This window comes from Bubalus kerabau, chromosome 17, assembly GCF_029407905.1.
Source record: "Bubalus kerabau isolate K-KA32 ecotype Philippines breed swamp buffalo chromosome 17, PCC_UOA_SB_1v2, whole genome shotgun sequence".
Lineage (NCBI taxonomy): Eukaryota > Metazoa > Chordata > Mammalia > Artiodactyla > Bovidae > Bubalus > Bubalus kerabau.
Genome location: NC_073640.1, coordinates 68,122,617 through 68,144,549, shown reverse-complemented (window position 1 = coordinate 68,144,549; position 21,933 = coordinate 68,122,617). Strand labels below are relative to the sequence as shown.

The window sequence follows — 21,933 nt, the reverse complement described above, 5'->3', positions numbered from 1 at the left end:
CTTGAGCTGTCATTTCATGGTTTGACTTTCAGATCTCTCAAGGCAGTGCCAACACTGATTTGCCTTCTAGGTTGATGGGATTTCATGTAGAAATTTGGTCCTGAGTACATGTGTCAGGAGGCACAGGGAATCCCCTGGCTGTCCTGTGGTGGGGGCCTGCTGCTTTCATTGCTGAGGGCACGAGTGTAATCCCTGGTCAGGGACTAGATCCTGCAAGCAGGGTCAAAATTTAAAAAAGAAAGGAAAGAATTAGTAAAGAATAGAAAAAAGGTACAAACTTTCCTTTATAAATAATTATGGAGAGGTGGGATACAAGATTTGACAGCAACACTCTGTCCATATCTGAACATCACTAAGACAGCAGTCTTAAAAGTGGTCACAAGACGAATCTTTGTAACTATATACAGATATGGTATTAACTAGACTTATGATGTTTTGCATTCTATACAAATACCCAAAGAAGGGCACTGCCAAAGAATGCTCACACTGCTGGACAACTGCACTCATTTCCCACGCTGGTCAGGTTATGTTCAAAATCCTTCAAGCCAGGCTTCGGCAGTACGTGAACCGAGAATTTCCAGATGTACAAGCAGGGTTTAGAAAAGGCAGAGGAACCAGAGATTAAATTGCCAACATCTGCTTGGCAAAGAATAAATCACAGAAAAAGCAAGGGAATTCCAGAAAAACATCTGCTTCTGCTTTATTGACACAACAAACTTTATATCACAACAAACTGGAAAATTCTTAAAGAGATGCGAATACCAAACCACCTTACCTGCCTCCTGAGAAACCTGTATGGAGGTCAAGGTGCAACAGTTAGAACCTTACATGGAACAATAGACTGGTTCAAAACTGGGAAAGGAGTACGTCATGGCTGTATATTATCACCCTGCTTATTTAACTTATATGCAGAGAACATCATGCGAAATGATGGGCTGGATGAAGCACAAGCCGGTATCAAGACTGCTGGGAGAGGAGACTGGAGAAGATGGAGGAGTAGGACGGGGAGAACACTTTCTCCCCCACAAATTCATCTAAAGAGCATTTAAACGTCGAGTAAATACCACAAAACAACTTCTGAATGCCGGCAGAGGACATCAGGCACCCAGAAAAGCAGCCCAACTCTTCGAAAGGAGGTAGGAAAAAATATAAAAGACAAAAAAAGAGACAAAAGAGGGAGGGACGGAGTTCCGTCCCGGGAAGGGAGTCTTAAAAAGAGAGAAGTTTCCAAACACCAGGAAACCCTCTCACTGCCGAATCTGTGCCGAGCTTTGGAAGCACAGAGGGCAACATAAAAGGGAGGGGAAAAAAATAAACAATTAAAAATCGCGGATTGTGAGCCCTACGGTAACTCCCCCAGCAGAGAAGCAGCGCAGACGCCTGCACACGGCATTAGCAAGCGGGGCCTGGGCAGGGAAGTGCGGCGCGGGCTGTGTCCCTTAGAGTAAGAATCGGGCCCAATGTCCTGAGCGCGATCTGAGCGAAATAATTTGGGCTAGCAAACCAGACTGTGGGATATCTGCCACGCGAAAAGCCAGCCCTAACCTAAGACACCGCCAGGCCCGCGCACAGAACAAAGGACTGAACAGAGATAGCCGGCTGCAGACCTTCCCCTTCCGGTGACAGGCAGCCAGAGCCGGAAGGGGGCAATCGCAGCCCCAGAGAGACACTATCTATAAAACTGTGAGCAGGCTTCTTTGCTAACTAAAACTTCTTGGGGGTCTGGACGGTCAACAGCTGCCTGAGAAGGTGCGCCGGTTTTACACCCAGATAACCGAGTGGCGGGGAGGCGATAAGTCGCAGCATTGGCGCCCGCCAAACACATCACCTGAGCTGCTCGGATCTGGGAAGAGCACAAAACACAGGCCCAACCGAGTCTGCGCCTCTGAGGACTACCCGAGTGCCTGAACCTGAGCGGCTTGGACCTGGGAGCTCAGCCCAGGGCCGGCCTCTGATTGTTCCTGGCGGAACAACCTAGAGCCCAAGCAGTGTGGGCAGGGAGGCTACACGCGCAGTGAGCGGGGGCAGACCCAGTGTGGCTGAGGCACTGCGAGCGCATGCCAGTGTTATCTGTTTGCAGCACCCCTCCCTCCCTCCCCACAGCGCGACTGAACAAGTGAGCCTAAATTAAAAAAAAAAAAAAATAGTGTCCTCAACCATCCCCTTTGTGTCAAGGTGGGAACCAGACACTGAAGAGACCAGCAAACAGAAGAAGCTATAACAGAGGGAAACGCCTTGGAAGCTACAGGCCATAGATTAAAACCCTGTGGTTACTACGGACTACATAGGAAGGGGCCTATAGATCTTGAGAAATATAAGTCGGACTAAGGAACTGCCAAAAATGAACTGAACCCACAATACTCACAACAAAACCAGAGAAAGACCTAGATATATTTTTACTATTTTTACGATCAATCTTTCTTTTTTTTTTTAATTAAAAAAATTTTTTAAGCCCTCTATTGTCCTTTAATTTTCACTTTTATAACTATTATTTTGCAAAAAAAGAAAAAAAGACCCAATTTTTTTTTCTTCTTCAGCAAACTTCATATATATATTTTATAATTTTTTGACCGTGTTTTTTTTTTTTCTTTTTTCTTTTTCTTCTTTTCTTTAACATTGCATTTTTGAAATTCCAAACTCTACTCTAGATTTTTAATTTTAGCCTTTTGGTATATGTTATCAATTTTGTACCTATAGTTTTTTTCATAATTTCTGTGACTTTTTTTCCCTCTGTTTCTTTCTCTTCTTCTTTTATATAACATCGTATATCTGCAATTCCAAACTCTACTCAAGATTTTTAATTTATGCTTTTTGGTATTTGATATCAATTTTGTACCTGTATTTTCTTTATAATTTTTGCAACATTGTTTTTGTTGGTTTGTTTGTTTTCTCTCTTTATTTTTCTTCTTCTTCTTCTTTTTTTTTTTTAACGTTGTATTTTTGAAATTCCAAACTCTACTCTAGATTTTTTATTTTTGCTTTTTGGTATTAGTTACCAATTTTGTACCTGTAGTTTCTTTATAATTTTCACGACCTTGTTTGTTTTTCTTTGTTCATTTTTTCTCTCTTTCTTTTCCTTCTTCTTTTCATTAACATCGCATTTTTGAAATTCCAAACTCTACTCTAGATTTTTTATTTTTGCTTTTATGTATTTGTTACCAATTTTGTACCTTTAAGAACCCAATCTTCAGGACCCATTTTTCACTAGGGTACGAGATTACTGGCTTGACTGCTCTCTCTCCCTTTGGACTCTCCATTTTCTCCACCAGGTCACCTGTATCTCCCCCCTAACCCCTCTCTACTCTACCCAACTCTGTGAATTTCTGTGTGTTCCAGATGGTGGAGAACACTTAAGGAACTGATTACTGGCTGGATCTGTCTCCCTTCTTTTCATTTCCCCCTTTTATCCTTCTGGCCACCTCTGTCTCCTGCCTCCTTCTTCTCTTCTCTGTATAACTCCATGAACATCTCTGAGCAGTCCAGTTGTGGAGTGCACATAAGGAAGTGACTACTGGCTAGCCCACTCTCTCCACTATTGATTCCACCTCATCTCATTTGGGTCACCTCTAACTCCCTCCTCCCTCTTCTCTTCTCCATGTAACGCTGTGAACCTCTCTGAGTGACCCTCACAGTAGAGAAACTTTTCATCTTTAACGTAGAGGTTTTATCAGTGGTGCTGTATAGAAGGAGAAGTTTTGAAACTACTGTAAAAGTAAGACCGATAACTGGAAGTAGGAGGCTTAAGTCCAAACCCTGACTCCAGGGAACTCCTGACTCCAAGGAACATTAATTGACAGGAGCTCATCAAACGCCTCCATACTGACACTGAAACCAAGCACCACACAAGGGCCAACAAGTTCCAAGGAAAGACATAACAAGCAAATTCTCCAGCAACAAAGGAACACAGCCCTGAGCTTCAAGATACAGGCTGCCCAAAGTCACCCCAAAACCATAGACATCTCATAACTCATTACTGGACATTTCATTACACTCCAGAGAGAAGAAATACAGCTCCATCCACCAGAACATCGACACAAGCTTCCCTAACCAGGAAACCTTGACAAGCCACCTGTACAAACCCACACACAGCGAGGAAACGCCACAATAAAGAGAACTCCACAAACTGCCAGAATACAGGAAGGACACCCCAAACTCAGCAATTTAAACACGATGAAGAGACAGAGGAATAGCCAGCAGATAAAGGAACAGGATAAATGCCCACCAAACCAAACAAAAGAGGAAGAGATAGGGAATCTACCTGATAAAGAATTCCGAATAATGATAGTGAAATTGATCCAAAATCTTGAAATTAAAATGGAATCACAGATAAATAGCCTGGAGGCAAGGATTGAGAAGATGCAAGAAAGGTTTAACAAGGACTTAGAAGAAATAAAAAAGAGTCAATATATAATGAATAATGCAATAAGTGAAATTAAAAACACTCTGGAGGCAACAAATAGTAGAATAACAGAGGCAGAAGATAGGATTAGTGAATTAGAAGATAGAATGGTAGAAATAAATGAATCAGAGAGGATAAAAGAAAAACGAATTAAAAGAAATGAGGACAATCTCAGAGACCTCCAGGACAATATTAAACGCTACAACATTCGAATCATAGGGGTCCCAGAAGAAGAAGACAAAAAGAAAGACCATGAGAAAATACTTGAGGAGATAATAGTGGAAAACTTCCCTAAAATGGGGAAGGAAATAATCACCCAAGTCCAAGAAACCCAGAGAGTCCCAAACAGGATAAACCCAAGGCAAAACACCCCAAGACACATATTAATCAAATTAACAAAGATCAAACACAAAGAACAAATATTAAAAGCAGCAAGGGAAAAACAACAAATAACACACAAGGGAATACCCATAAGGATAACAGCTGATCTTTCAATAGAAACTCTTCAAGCCAGGAGGGAATGGCAAGACATACTTAAAATGATGAAAGAAAATAACCTACAGCCCAGATTATTGTACCCAGCAAGGATCTCATTCAAGTATGAAGGAGAAATCAAAAGCTTTTCAGACAAGCAAAAGCTGAGAGAATTCTGCACCACCAAACCAGCTCTCCAACAAATACTAAAGGATATTCTCTAGACAGGAAACACAAAAATGGTGTATAAATTCGAACCCAAATCAATAAAGTAAATGGCAACGGGGTCATACTTATCAGTAATTACCTTAAACGTAAATGGGTTGAATGCCCCAACCAAAAGACAAAGACTGGCTGAATGGATACGAAAACAAGACCCCTACATATGTTGTCTACAAGAGACCCACCTCAAAACAGGGGACACATACAGACTGAAAGTGAAGGGCTGGAAAAAGATTTTCCATGCAAATAGGGACCAAAAGAAAGCAGGAGTAGCAATACTCATATCAGATAAAATAGACTTTAAAACAAAGACTGTGAAAAGAGACAAAGATGGTCACTACATAATGATCAAAGGATCAATCCAAGAAGAAGATATAACAATTATAAATATATATGCACCCAACACGGGAGCACCGCAGTATGTAAGACAAATGCTAACAAGTATGAAAGAAGAAATTAACAATAACACAATAATAGTGGGAGACTTTAATACCCCACTCACACCTATGGATAGATCAACTAAACAGAAAATTAACAAGGAAACACAAACTTTAAATGATACAATAGACCAGTTAGACCTAATTGATATCTAGAGGACATTTCATCCCAAAACAATGAATTTCACCTTTTTCTCAAGCGCACATGGAACCTTCTCCAGGATAGATCACATCCTGGGCCATAAAGCTAGCCTTGGTAAATTCAAAAAAATAGAAATCATTCCAAGCATCTTTTCTGACCACAATGCAGTAAGATTAGATCTCAATTACAGGAGAAAAACTATTAAAAAAATCCAACATATAGAGGCTGAACAACACGCTGCTGAATAACCAACAAATCACAGAAGAAATCAAAAAAGAAATCAAAATTTGCATAGAAACGAATGAAAATGAAAACACAACAACCCAAAACCTGTGGGACACGGTAAAAGCAGTCCTAAGGGGAAAGTTCATAGCAATACAGGCACACCTCAAGAAACAAGAAAAAAGTCAAATAAATAACCTAACTCTACACCTAAAGCAACTAGAAAAGGAAGAAATGAAGAACCCCAGGGTTAGTAGAAGGAAAGAAATCTTAAAACTTAGAGCAGAAATAAATGCAAAAGAAACAAAAGAGACCATAGCAAAAATCAACAAAACCAAAAGCTGGTTCTTTGAAAGGATAAATAAAATTGACAAACCATTAGCCAGACTCATCAAGAAACAAATCAATAAAATTAGAAATGAAAATGGAGAGATCACAACAGACAACACAGAAATACAAAGGATCATAAGAGACTACTATCAACAATTATATGCCAATAAAATGGACAACGAGGAAGAAATGGACAAATTCTTAGAAAAGTACAACTTTCCAAAACTCGACCAGGAAGAAATAGAAAATCTTAACAGACCCATCACAAGCACGGAAATTGAAACTGTAATAAAAAATCTTCCGGCAAACAAAAGCCCAGGTCCAGACGGCTTCACAGCTGAATTCTACCAAAAATTTAGAGAAGAGCTAACACCTATCCTGCTCAAACTCTTCCAGAAAATTGCAGAGGATGGTAAACTTCCAAACTCATTCTATGAGGCCACCATCACCCTAATACCAAAACCTGACAAAGATCCCACAAAAAAAGAAAACTACAGGCCAATATCACTGATGAACATAGATGCAAAAATCCTTAACAAAATTCTAGCAATCAGAATCCAACAACACATTAAAAAGATCATACACCATGACCAAGTGGGCTTTATCCCAGGGATGCAAGGATTCTTCAATATCCGCAAATCAATCAATGTAATACACCACATTAACAAATTGAAAAATAAAAACCATATGATTATCTCAATAGATGCAGAGAAAGCCTTTGACAAAATTCAACATCCATTTATGATAAAAACTCTCCAGAAAGCAGGAATAGAAGGAACATACCTAAACATAATAAAAGCTATATATGACAAACCCACAGCAAACATTATCCTCAATGGTGAAAAATTGAAAGCATTTCCTCTAAAGTCAGGAACAAGACAAGGGTGCCCACTTTCAACACTACTATTCAACATAGTTTTGGAAGTTTTGGCCACAGCAATCAGAACAGAAAAAAAAAATAAAAGGAATCCAAATTGGAAAAGAAGAAGTAAAGCTCTCACTGTTTGCAGATGACATGATCCTCTACATAGAAAACCCTAAAGACTCCACCAGAAAATTACTAGAACTAATCAATGACTATAGTAAAGTTGCAGGATATAAAATCAACACACAGAAATCCCTTGCATTCCTATACACTAATAATGAGAAAACAGAAAGAGAAATTAAGGAAACAATTCCATTCACCATTGCAACGGAAAGAATAAAATACTTAGGAATATATCTACCTAAAGAATCTAAAGACCTATATATAGAAAACTATAAAACACTGGTGAAAGAAATCCAAGAGGACACTAACAGATGGAGAAATATACCATGTTCATGGATTGGAAGAATCAATATAGTGAAAATGAGTATACTACCCAAAGCAATCTATAGATTCAATGCAATCCCTATCAAGCTACCAACAGCATTCTTCACAGAGCTAAAACAAATAATTTCACAATTTGTATGGAAAAACAAAAAACCTCGAATAGCCAAAGCTATCTTGAGAAAGAAGAATGGAACTGGAGGAATCAACCTACATGACTTCAGGCTCTACTACAAAGCCACAGTTATCAAGACAGTATGGTACTGGCACAAAGACAGAAATATAGATCAATGGAACAAAATAGAAAGCCCAGAGATAAATCCACGCACATATGGACACCTTATCTTTGACAAAGGAGGCAAGAATATACAATGGATTAAAGACAATCTCTTTAACAAGTGGTGCTGGGAACTCTGGTCAACCACTTGTAAAAGAATGAAACTAGAACACTTTCTAACACCATACACAAAAATAAACTCAAAATGGATTAAAGATCTAAACGTAAGACCAGAAACTATAAAACTCCTAGAGGAGAACATAGGCAAAACACTCTCCGACATACATCACAGCAGGATCCTCTATGACCCACCTCCCAGAATATTGGAAATAAAAGCAAAAATAAACAAATGGGACCTAATTAACCTTAAAAGCTTCTGCACATCAAAGGAAACTATTAGCAAGGTGAAAAGACAGCCTTCAGAATGGGAGAAGATAATAGCAAATGAAGCAACTGACAAACAACTAATCTCGAGAATATACAAGCAACTCCTACAGCTCAACTCCAGAAAAATAAATGACCCAATCAAAAAATGGGCCAAAGAACTAAATAGACATTTCTCCAAAGAAGACATACAGATGGCTAACAAACACATGAAAAGATGCTCAACATCACTCATTATCAGAGAAATGCAAATCAAACACCACTATGAGGTACCATTTCACACCAGTCAGAATGGCTGCGGTCCAAAAGTCTACAAGTAATAAATGCTGGAGAGGGTGTGGAGAAAAGGGAACCCTCTTACACTGTTGGTGGGAATGCAAACTAGTACAGCCACTATGGAGAACAGTGTGGAGATTCCTTAAAAAACTGGAAATAGACCTGCCTTATGATCCAGCAATCCCACTGCTGGGCATACACACTGAGGAAACCAGAAGGGAAAGAGACACGAGTACCCCAATGTTCATCGCAGCACTGTTTATAATAGCCAGGACATGGAAGCAACCTAGATGTCCATCAGCAGATGAATGGATAAGAAAGCTGTGGTACATATACACAATGGAGTATTATTCAGCCATTAAAAAGAATACATTTGAATCAGTTCTAATGAGGTGGATGAAACTGGAGCCTATTATACAGAGTGAAGTAAGCCAGAAAGAAAAACACCAATACAGTATACTAACGCATATATATGGAATTTAGAAAGATGGTAACAATAACCCTGAGTACGAGACAGCAAAAGAGACACGGATGTATAGAACAGTCTTATGGACTCTGTGGGAGAGGGAGAGGGTGGGGAGATTTGGGAGAATGGCATTGAAACATGTAAAATATCATGTATGAAATGAGTTGCCAGTCCAGGTTTGATGCATGATACTGGATGCTTGGGGCTGGTGCACTGGGACGACCCAGAGGGATGGAATGGGGAGGGAGGAGGGAGGAGGGTTCAGGATGGGGAACACATGTATACCTGTGGCGGATTCATTTTGATATTTGGCAAAACTAATACAGTTATGTAAAGTTTAAAAATAAAAAAAATAAAAAAAAAAAAGACTGCTGGGAGAAATATCAGCAGTCTCGGATATGCAGATGACACCACTCTAATGGCAGAAAGTGAAGAGGAACTAAAAAGCCTCTTGATGAAAGTGAAAGAGGAGAGTGAAAAAGCTGGCTAAAAACTCCACATTCAGAAAACTAAGATCATGGCATCTGGTCCCATCACTTCAGGACAACTAGAAGGAGGAAACGTAGAAGCAGCAGCAGGTTTTGTTTTCTTGGGCTCCAAAATCACTGCAGATGGTGACTGCAGCCATGGTGTTAGAAGATGGATTCTTCTTGGAGGAAAAGCTATGACAAACCTGATCAGCATATTAAAAAGCAAAGACATCTCTTTGCCAACAAAGGACTGTATAGTCAAAGCTATGGCTTTTCCAGTAGTCATGCACAGATGTGAGAGTTGCACCATACAAAAGGCTGACACCGAAGAATTAATGCTTTCGAATTGTGGTGTTGGAGAAGACTCTTGAGAGTCCCTTGAACTGTGAGGAAATCAAACCTATCAATCCTAAAGGAAATCAACCCTGAGCATTCATTGGAAGGACTGATGCTCAAACTGAAGGTCCAATACTTTGTCCTGATACGAAGAGCCGACTCACTGAGAAAGACCTTGATGCTGAGAAATATTGAAGGCAAAAGGAGAAGAGGGTGGCAGAGGATGAGATGGTTGGTTGCCGTCACCGATTCAATGGACATGAACTTGAGCAAACTCTGGGAGATAGTGGAGGACAGGGAAACCTGGCGTGCTTCCATAGCAGTCCATGGGGTTGCAAAGAGTCAGACACAACTTAGCGACTGTACAACAACACACAAATACTGTATTATTCTGTTGCACAAACAAAACTTCTGTAATGGTATGTGCTAATTCAGTTCAGTTCAGTTCAGTCGCATAGTCGTGTCCGACTCGTTGCGGCCCCATGAATCGCAGCACGTCAGGCCTCCCTGTCCATCACCATCTCCCAGAGTTCACTCAAACTCACGTCCATTGAGTCAGTGATGCCATCCAGCCATCTCATCCTCTGTCATCCCCTTCTCCTCCTGCTCCCAATCCCTCCCTGCATTCGAGTCTTTTCCAATGAGTCAACTCTTCACATAAGGTGGCCAAAGTACTGGAGTTTCAGCTTTAGCATCATTCCTTCCAAAGAACACCCAGGGATGATCTCCTTTAGAATGGACTGGTTGGATCTCCTTGCAGTCCAAGGGACTCTCAAGAGTCTTCTCCAACACCACAGTTCAAAGCATCAATTCTTCAGCACTCAGCTTTCTTCACAGTCCAACTCTCACATCCATACATGACCACTGGAAAAACCATAGCCTTGACTAGACGGACCTTTGTTGGCAAAGTAATGTCTCTGCTTTTCAATATGCTATCTAGGTTGGTCATAACTTTTCTTCCAAGGAGTAAGCGTCTTTTAATTTCATGGCTGCAGTCACCATCTGCAGTGATTTTGGAGCCCAAAAAGATAAAGTCTGACACTGTTTCCACTGTTTCCCCATCTATTTCCCATAAAGTGATGGGACCAGATGCCATGATCTTCGTTTTCTGAATGTTGAGCTTTAAGCCAACTAATTATACTTCAAAATAAACAGTGCTCAGTAGATAGTTATAAAATAGAGAACTTTTAGCTAATATTTAAGCCTCATATTTACTATTTCAGCCATGATGCCTAAAAACCCAAGAGCAGCACCCACGAGTTCTAGGATCCCTCAGGAGCAGCAGTAGGGGGCTAACAGTGGGGAAACATGAAGCCAAAACATTAGTGGTATGAAGCAACGATAGGCGAAAATCTAAAAATGCAGCAATACACAAAGCAAAAATGCAATCCAGTGCGTAGAAGGTGACGAAGGTGACCACCAGCATCAGGATGGTGTGGGCGGCTCTGGTCTCTGGCGGGCATCTGTGGTGCCCAGTGGGGGTGTGGATATACTGCACCCTCTGGCGGTGTCTGAACAAGAGAAGCACCATGGAGCCACTGGTCCAGACCATGAGGCCAATAAACACGGCATCAGAGATGGACCATAAGTACAGAAAGCGTGCTTTAGGAGCTGAGGAAGAGCAGAACCACTTGCCATGGTTATCAGTATAGTTGTTTGTGCCCTGTGGACCAGTGACTGTCACAGGAACATAGATATTCATTAGGAAACTGAGCAACCAGCAGGTGCAACAGGAAGGACCAATGGCCTTGGGGGCCCTTCCTCTGAGCATCACCCACTCCACTCTCCTGGGGGTGAGAGTGAAGGACTGATAGGTGCTCAGGACGCAGGTGGAGCACAGGGTGCTGCCTCGAGCCACCCTCTGTATGTAATACACAAACTTACACCCAAGACTGGACAGGGGCTTCCTTAATACAAAAGCTACTATTATGTGGGGAATCCCAGGGGAGAAAATAATAAAAAGATTGGCCACAACCACATGGGCGAGAATCACATCTGTGGGTCTCGTCTTGCAGCCAAGCAAGATCGGACAGATGCTGTGGAAGAAAAGGATGACATTACCCAGAGCCCCAAACACCATCTGTAGCAGAGATGGTTTCCAGAACCACCTCCCCTGGGTTTCTCAGGGCATCTCTGTGAATAGCCATGGAGAGGACGTCAGAGTGTCCTGGAGCGGAAAGGGGGCTGAGCTGGTGATGACATCAGAAGTCTTCTTATGCAATCAAAGTGGGAAAGGATTCTTGCATTTTCTGTCTCCTGAGAAGGCAGACATTGTCATGCTCCACAGGAGGGTCTCAACCTAGAGAACACATGCACGGTATCAGTTACAATGTCCCACTTACTATTTTGTATTTATTTCTGTTCACTTGTATAAGCTGATGCTCCACTAGCCTGTGAGATCCAGGAACTTGAGAACCATGTCTCTCTTGATCAATAACATGACTGACCCATGCGTGCATCCTTACACGCCAAGTTTCAGTTGCGTCCGACTCTTAGTGACCCCGTGGACTGTAGTCGACCAGGCTCCTCTGTCCATGGGATTCTGATGAAAAATACTGGGAGTGGGTTGCCATGCCCTCCCCAGGGGATCTTCCTGACCCAGGGATTGAACTCGAGTCTCTTATGTCTCCTACATTGCAAGTGGGGTTTTTTTTTTAACCAAATAGCACCACCTGGGAAGCCCTGGTTGACCAATAATTGGTGTAAAATAATATGTCCTGAATATACATATTACAGGTGACATGAGAGAAAGACAGTGATATACTCTTCCTCTTTAGAATGTATGATCATCCTGACTATTATAGTAAAATACTAACTTTGGACAATGAGACAATATTACTGAGATTATAGGAGAGTCTGACTAAATTTAATACAGCTGTCGCTGAACCAGTTGTCCACCTTGGAGAACTCACAGCTCATCAGAGATACAAAAGAACAATAAAACATCAGTCATGCAGTTCTGGCTTCTGCTCCCTCGTGGAAGTCAACTTTCTGTCCTAATAATTAAAACAGAATACTCTGTAGATTCTTGGATTCCTAACAGAGGCGAGAACAGAGGGGAAATCTCTGCTTCCATAATTGGAGAGATGGACAGTGAATAGAAGGGATCGAGGTTATTGGAGCACAGGTTCATGAGGGAAACACCTCGGACCCAGGGCAGAAAACCCTGAACTTATAATGGATTTATGTAGGCTCCATGGGTTGCTGGAGGCTCCGCATGGAGAAGTCTGGCAATTAGAAACTCCAGGAAGACCAAGTTATAGGGAGATCCCCACAGTTCTGAGTTTTGTGATATTTCTTTGAGGAAAAAATCAGTGGAAAAAAAAATTAGTGGCAAAATCTCCTTGTGCTTTCCGTGGGGGTTGGAAGGGGAAAAACCATTTTGAAATACATCAGAGCACGAGATTCTTCTTAATCTGCCTTTAGGAGAGGTTAGCTAACTGGAGCCTAACTAAATGGGGTCTTCTCAGAGCCTGACTGACCTGGGAAGGGAAATACCCAGCATCCAGCCCACACTAGCCATCCTGCCCAATCTACTGGGGAGGAAAAAAGCAGAGAATTGCTGGTGAGGGTCACAGTCCAGAGGCACAGGCTCACGGAGAGACTGGGACCTCAGTGTAGGATGTGGAATCGCCCCTCTCCCCTCACCTCACCACCACATCACTGAAGGTTGATTAACAGTTCCTTTTACCCAGTACATCATGTCCAGATATCAAGAAAAAACTCCTAGGCATACTACAAGGCAAAGGACAGTTTGGAGACCCAGAGCAAACTTTAGCTTCAGACATGGCAGGAATGAGGGAATGATCAGACTTTCTGGACTTCGGATGTGCTGTAACTAAGCACGCACAGGCCAGTGCAAGCAGCAGGAGTTAACGCGATGCTGAACCTTCGGAAGAGAATGTCACTCACCTCATCCCAGGTCAGCACAGAAATCAGGGCTGGTCTGTGCAGGGCTCCTAAGAGAACGAGAAAGCCCTGCTAAGAGAGCGTGTCGTGTGCCCAGGACCATGGACAGAGGAGTCGGGACCTCGGCCCTGCACAGAGGGACATAGAGGGCGCTGGGGAGGGCAGAGCAAGTCGCGTCCAGTGCAGAAGCACTCAGCCTCTTTGCAGAGTGCGCCTCGATGTAAGTCCTCAGTCTTAGGCAGGACTGCCACCTGGGGTCCTTCTCTGTGTTCACTTGTTTTAGTCTGCTTGAGGTGTTATAAAAAAAAAAAATGTATCACCCACTCAGGGGATTATAAACAACAGAAATTCAGTGCTCACAGTCCTGGAGGCTGGACGCCCACAAACAAGGCTGTAGCAAGGACCCCTCTGTGAGAGCTCCCTTCCTCATTCATGGCTGGTGCTTCTCACAGTGTCCTCATGTGATGGAAAAGTCTATGGCGCTCTGTAGACCCTCTCTTACAGCAACAGTAATTCCACATGTGAGGGCACGAAGCACCCACCTCCAAAGACGGTCATGTTTGGGGTTAGGTTTTCAAAGCATGAAATTTGCAGGGACTCAAACTTCAGACCTGGAGAAGGAAGTGTCCAATCACTCCAGTGTTCTTGCCTGGAAAATCCCAGGGATGGGGGAGCCTGGTGGGCTGCCCTCTATGGGGTTGCACAGAGTCGGACATGACTGAAGCGACTTAGCAGCAGCAGCAGCAAACTTCAGACCACGGATAGCCCAAGATATATTTTGGTGCATTTCTGAGTATAAAATGCAAAGTTAACTTACAAAAGTCAGTCATATTCTAATTTCTAAGTTAAAAAAAGTGTACACTGGTTACTTTCCATTACTCACATCTCTTGGCAGAGTTGAAAATACCTGAATTTCATCTCACGGCAGATTCTTTTCCCTTTCCATAATGCCTCAGGTTAAGGAAGGACAGTTGAGATTTTTTACCATATTCTTGAGAAAAATATGTGGATCACATACAACAACACAAAACCCACGCAGAATGGAGAGAGAGTATCTTTGCTGAAAGTAGTGAAAACCTTCATCCAACTGAAGAGGGATTGAAAATAGGAAAACTGTGTCTGTCATTATTAAGCAGTGTAATTCTGTGTATTTCTGTGTGCACACGTGTGTGTCTGTGTCATCAGAGATTATTTGATGCTGTAGGATTTTCCAGTTCTAATGAACTCAGCACAAAAATATGTCCTCATATATTCATACTAACCCTAATCTATTAGGTCTGAGAATATCAAAGACTTCCTTTAAATATGGTTGAAGGACTCAGTGACTCTGGCCATACAGGACTTGGCACAGATTCCACAGTGACCCCCTACCTCTTCCCCTCATTGTCAGGGACCCCAGGACCCGAGATTTGCAGTGAACTCACAGCTCTGGTCCCCCTCAGATACACACCCCAGCACATTCCCGCCTTCCACCTGCCAGCCAGTGCATGGACGGGGCAGCCCAGGACAAGGCAGGGGAGCACGTGTCCTGCCCAAGGCACTGACAACACAGCTCTGAGCTCCTCTCCTGCTGAGAGCCGGCTTTCCTGTTTCCTGCCCTGAGACTGAACACAAGGGAGCACTCACCTGCCTGATATTTGCTCCACACTCTGTGCAGGGAAGTGTCAGTCAGGATGGGCCCCAGTTATAGGGACAGGGTCTCTGGGCTGCTCTCCCCACAGAGGAGCCATTATCATGTCATCGGGAGCAGAGGTGACACTGTCTGCATGGAGAGTCTGGGGCGTCTCCAGTGGGGGCAGATCTTACCCCCAGTGCTCCTCACCCTCATCCACGCCTGGGGACTAGTGACAACTCCTGGCAATTACTGAGAAGGTCCCTGTGAGCAGCTGAGCAGAGGGCAGGGAGAGTTTTCTGAGTTCCCTGTGGGAGAACTCAAGTTTACAGTGAAAGTCATAGCTGGGGGAGGGACACTCACAGAGCACCAGGGCTCCCTTCACTGTGTCTCCCGTTGGGCATTTTCCCTCAGGGTCTCACTTTTCCAAACTGTTCCAAAGTGTGTTCACACCAATGATCAGCATGGGATCTGGAGGCTGGGCTTTCTCCTGAGTTGAAGTTCCACAGCCCTTTCTATTTATGGCCTCAGGCCTGTTTAACCTGGAAAATGCCCCCGTTGAAGCCAGAGTTTCCCTTCTCAGAATCCTCAGGTCTCCATTCTGTCCACATGACTCTGCAAGGACTTTGTCATTTGCTCCACGTCCCCCACAGACCACCTCTTTGAGTCTGTCATTGGATCACCAGCCTGCCCCTGTGTTACAGTCCATTAGCTCTGGCAAGATGCACTCTGGGACATGCAGACAGTGATTGGGGAAAAGAATTTATTAAAATTATATTAGGGAGAAAATGTTAGAATTCTTTAATTTCATCTGTGATGATCAGTTGCTAGCAGGAAGTTTAACTGGTTAATTGGATGTTTGATACCTGATCCATTAGGTAGGCAGTTGGCCTGGTGTTTCTCCTGGGGGACCATGGAGCAGAAGGGACACCATCCACCTGCCCCATCAGGCGCCTTCTATGGAGAACTGGTACATGAAGGCAGCAGATACATCCACATTTCATAAATAAGGGGTTCCCAAGATAACCCTGGTAGATAGAACATCTTCCGCTTCTTCAAAAAATAATATTTATTTTTGCTGCACGAGGCTTCTGGTGCTGGGCACAGCCTTTCTCTACTTGTGGAGAGTGGGGGCTACTCTCTGGTTGCAGTGCGTGGGCTCCTCATTGTGACTTCTCTTACTGCAGAGCCCGGCTCTAGGGCACAGTGGCTCAGTAGTTGTGGCACAAGCTTAGTTGCTTTGTGGCGTGTGGAATCCTCCCAGACCAGAGATGGAATCATGTCCCCTGCACTGGCAAGCGGATTCTTAGCCACTGGACCACCAGGGAAGTCCTACTGCTCCTATAAAGTTGTTCATTCGTGGCCTCTGTCTGGGACAATGTGCATAAAGGTTTTACTATATTGAATGATTATTCACTATGGGGACGTTGCTCAACACATACAGACAGTTTGGACCTACTATGTGCCATTCCTCAACTAGGTAATGAAGATACAAAGAGAGTCACTAACACTTCAGGTTCCCATATTTGAAACAGGTGATTCATCCCCAGACTTCTAGCTGAGTGGGTGAAAGCATCCAGATCTGAGCCGTCCAGTGTGGCAGTTCCAGTCCCAGGGGGCCACTGAGCTCCTGATATGGGCTCATTTGGACTGAGGGGCTTGGGTATAACACACATACTGGATTCGCCTTCTGTATTCAGGTGTTCCTATGTTGGGTGCATATATATTTACAATTGTTACATCTTCTTCATGGGTTGATCCTTCAATCAATATGTAGTGTTATTCTTTGTCTCTTGTAACAGTGTTTATTTTCAAGTCTTTTGAATAAGTATTTCTCCGATTTTGTTTTGATTTGTGTGGAATAACTTTTTCATTCCATCACTTTCAGTCTATTCATGTCTCTAGATGGAAAGTTTTTTTGTAAATAGCAGGTATATGCATCTGTTTCTTTATCTAATCAGCCTGTTTGTGTCCTTTGGTTGGAGCACTTCTATTCTGACATATTATTTGAAACAGTCATAATAATTTTAAGGAGAATATAAGAAAATTTGCAAGTTCATATGTAATTAATACAGCAATAAATACAAATAATTATACCTTAAGACTACTAAGTTCTACAATGGAATGTTAAAAATGCCACATTTTCCCAGAAAAATATATTATGACAAAGCAACACAGAAAACAGTGATTAGGATAAAATAGAAAACTAAGTCTCAATATTATGTGTTTCAGTGACGAAGACTTAACGTTTAAGTGAAAAATATGGAGCAGGAAGCTTCTCTTCCCTCCATCATATGACTTCATCTGTCTAATCAATCAAATTTACTGACAGTCAGCCATGACCAACCTATACAACATATTAAAAAGCAGAGACATTACTTTGCCGACAAAAGCTCATCTAGTCAAAGCCATGGTTTTTCCAGTAGTCATGTATGGATGTGAGAGTTGGACTATAAAGAAAGCTGAGCACTGAAGAATTGATGGTTTTGAACTGTGGTGCTGGAGAAGACTCTTGAGAGCCCCTCGGACTGTAAGGAGATCAAACCAGTCAATCCTAAAGGAAATCAGTCCTGAATATTCATTGGAAGGAGAAAGATGCTGAAGCTGAAACTCCAATACTTTGGCCACCTGATGCAAAGAAATGACTCACTGGAAAAGATTCTGAAGCTGGGTAAGATTGAAGGCAGGAGGAAAAGGGGACAACAGAGGATGAGATGGTTGGTTGGCATCACTAATTCAATAGACATGAGTTTGAACAAGCTCTGTGAGTTGGTGATGGACAGGGAAGCCTGGCGTGTTGCAGTCCATGGGGTCACAAACAGTTGGACACGACTGAGCGACTGAACTGACTGAACTGAACCATGTAAAGAATATCCAATGTGAAAAATGATGGAACCCACTGAATAACATTGATTTTTGTTAATACTACAGCACGTCAGAGAAACACGAGTGAAAAAAAAAAACACAAACAAAAACATAACACTGTCTCCATTTACCAGGATTCTTATCCTCACCTATGAAATAAAACGTCCACCCCCTCTGGAATAACAATGTAGAGCAATACTGGATTATGTGTAAGTGTATATCGGATATGAGCTACACCACAGGGAGATAAGCTTTGTGAAAATACCTCAGATGTTCCTGAAGAAAGGAGGCTCCTTCAGGCAGCTGCATTGGCCAAGGGAAGACGGGTTTCCTTTGTAACGGCTGGAATCTTTTTCAAGTTAATCTCATGGATTCACTTTCAGACCTCTCAAGGCAGCAAGCGCATTTATCTATTTGACCTTCAAAGTCGTTTGGATGTTGTGTAAAAATTTGTACTGAGTACAAACATCAATGGTACCAAATTCTAATTATAAAATAAATTAGTCATGGGTATATAAACGTACAGCATGGAGACAGTAGTTAATTGCCGGGGTCCAGCCCCAGTGGATCCAGGGAATTCGAAGCGGGGACGGCGTGGGCGAGGATCAGGAAACAATTGCTTAATTAAACGTTAATTAAGGATATAAAGAGTGGTTAAATAAGGATAGCTCAGTGAGGAAATTCAGTGGAGAAAAGAGGCTGAATAATTCAGCCAGAAGCTGAGAGAAAGAACAACATGGGGAGACCAAGCTTCAGTGAACAAGGCCCGCACTTTATTTTCCAAAGTAGTTTTTATACCTTAAGTTATGCATAGAGGATAATGGGGGAAGGGGTAGAGTCATGCAGTAAGCCAGGCTTTCTTCCTGCAACTTATCATATGCAAAAGTTTAGGTGATTTGCAACATCCTCTGGCCCAGAGGCCTGTTAACATTTTAAGACCCTTTTCAGAAAACTTATTTTTCTCTAAAGGTGATTAGTCAGGCGCCACCCTCCAAAAGCATTAGATAAAGTTGCATTCCTATAGGGCAAAGGTGTGGTGGGCTATAACAAGAAAAAGAATTAACTCAAGGGTCCAAGGTTACAAACATTAAAGCTACTACTTACACCAATTATATTAATCAGTACACTGCCAGGGACACAGCAGGTAAGGGATATGGAAACTTAGCAGCAAACATTGGCCCAACAAGTGAAAAACCCTTCACCAATACAATTTCTAATCAATCTTTTAACTGCTCAAAGGTATCTGTATTCAGACAGTTTAGAACATCTCATGCCTCTCACGGTTGTGAACTAAAACACTCTTGTCACGCCCAGGACAGCCCCCCGTAAAGTCAGAGGTGTAGGTGAGAGCACAAAGCAGTAAAGTAGGCAGACTCTGGTTTTGGGGGTAGGTGCTCGAGAATTTCCAGGGGGACTCCTGAGGCTCGATCCCGCCTTTGCGTATGCCGAGCCTCCTTCCTCATGACCTTTGCCACCGGCAGAGCTCCTCACGCTGGCTCCCGGCAGTTAATAATACTGTATTGCATAATGAAAAGTGGTAAAAGAGTCAATCTTCAAAGTTCTTATCACAAGAAAATTTTTGTAGTACGTACAGAGGTGGAAATGGTGACAGATTTTATTTTTGGGGCTCCAAAGTCATCATGGACGGTGACTGCAGCCAGGAAATTAAAATACGCTTGCTCCTTGGATGAAAAGCTATGACAAATCTAGACAGTGTATTAAAAGGCAGAGAACATCACTTTGTCAACAAAGGCCCATATAGTTAAAGCTATGTTTTTCCAGTAGTCATGTATGGATGTGAGAGTTGGACCATTAAGAAGGCTGAGCGCTGAAGAACTGATGCCTTCAAACTGTGGTGCTGGAGAAGCCTCTTGAGAGTCCCTTCAACAGCAAGGAGATGAAACCAGTCCATCCTAAAGGAAATCAACCCTGAATATTCATTGGAAGGACTGATGCTGAAGCTCCAATCCTTTGGCCACCTGATGTGAAGAACTGACTCACTGGAAAAGACCCTGATGCTGAGAGAGACTGAGGGCAGGAGGGGAAGAGGGCAACAGAGGATGAGATGATAAGATGGCATCACCGACTCAATGGACATATGTTTGAGCAAACTCTGGGAGACGGTGAAGGACAGGGAGGCCTGGTGTGCTGCAGTGCACATGATCATGAAGAATCGGACATGACAACACTGAAAACAACATGGAGGTAGATAGATATCAACCAGACTTATTTGACTGATTGTCTGTAACATATGCAAATATTCAATCATAATGTTGTAAGACCTGAAGTGATACAATGTCACGTTATTTATGCTTCAGTAAAAGTTGGTAAAAAGTAAATATATAAATAATTACAGAAGAAAGGAACTGGCTATTATTGAAGCTGTCTACTATGTATCTAAGGGGCTTCCCCAGGGGGCCACAGTGGTAGAGCTTGCCTGCCAATGCAGGAGATGCAGGAGACACAGGTTGAGCCCTGGTTTAGGGAAATCCCCTGGAGGAGGAAATGGCAACCTGCTCCAATATTCTTGCCTAGAAAATTCCATTGACAGAGGAGCCTGGGGTTGCAAAGAGTCAGGCATGACTGAGAGATTGAACACGGATGCACTACATATTGAGCTATTTAACCATTTTTCTTCAAGAACAGAACCTAGGAGTTCTAGGATCACTCAGGAGCGACTGGAAGCGGGAAACAGTGGGAAAACATGAGCCAAGACACTAGAGGTCTGTATCAACCATAGACAAGAATCTAAAAAGGCACTGATACAAAAAGAAAAAATAGAATTCAACACGTAGAAGATGACAAATGTGACCACCAGCATCAGGATGGTGTGGACGGCTCTGGTCTCCGGGGGTCACCTGGGGTGCCCAGTGGGGGTGTGAATATACTGCACCCTCTGGTGGTGTCTGAGCAGGAGAAGCACCATGAAGCCACTGGAACAGACCATGAGGGTAAGAAACACGGCATCAGAGATGGACCAAAAGTACATAAAACCTGCGTAAGGAGCTGTGGGTGAGCAGAACCACTTCCCTTGTCAGTATCATTTCCTGTGTTCTCTGGACCAGTAATCTTCAAGGGAACACAGATATTCATTAATATCTGAGCATCCATATTCATTAAAATCTGAGCTCATTAAACTGAGCATCCAGTAGGTGCAATGGGAAGGACCAATGACCTTGGTGGCTCTTCCTCTGAGCATCACCCTCTCCTCTCTCCTGGGGGTGAGAGTGAAGGACTGATAGGTGCTCAGGATGCAGGTGGAGCACAGGGTGGTGCTGCGAGCCACCCTCTGTATGTGATACACAAACTTACACCCAAGACTGGACAGGGGCTTCCTCAAAACAAAAACTGCCATTATATGGGGAATCCCAGAGAAGAGAATAATCAGGAGATTGGCCAGCACCAAGTGTGTGAGAATCAACGTCTGTATGTCTCTTTTTCTGGCCAAACCAGATTGGAGAGATGCTGTGGAAGAAAAAGATGACATTACCCAGAGCCCCAACCACCACCTGGAAAAGAAAGACGGTTTTCAGAACCACCTCCCCTGGGTTTCTCAGGGCATCTCTGTGAACAGACATGGAGAAGACATCAGTGTCCTGAAGGTGAAAGGAAGCTGTGCAGGTGATGACATCAGCAGTCGTCTTACAGAATCAACACTGGGAAAGAATTCTTGATATTTTCCTCTCCTGAGAAGGGAGACACTGTCATACTCCACATGTGGGGCTCAACCTGTAGGACACACGCATGACGTCAGTTATACTTTTCACTATTAGTATATTAATTTCTACTATGTGGCATATCCT

General features: G+C 42.9%; 1 protein-coding gene and 1 pseudogene across 1 annotated transcript; both read right to left on the bottom strand.

The window, feature by feature from the left end:
• Positions 1-10,963: 10,963 nt before the first annotated feature.
• On the bottom strand, positions 10,964-12,048 carry LOC129630766 (vomeronasal type-1 receptor 4-like). The gene has a single exon (XM_055551254.1). The coding sequence runs from the start codon at positions 11,822-11,824 to the stop codon at positions 10,964-10,966; it is 861 nt and encodes a 286-aa protein (XP_055407229.1). The 5' UTR covers positions 11,825-12,048.
• Positions 12,049-20,766: 8,718 nt separating this feature from the next.
• On the bottom strand, positions 20,767-21,708 carry LOC129630985 (vomeronasal type-1 receptor 4-like; annotated as a pseudogene).
• Between the last annotated feature and the right edge of the window lie 225 nt (positions 21,709-21,933).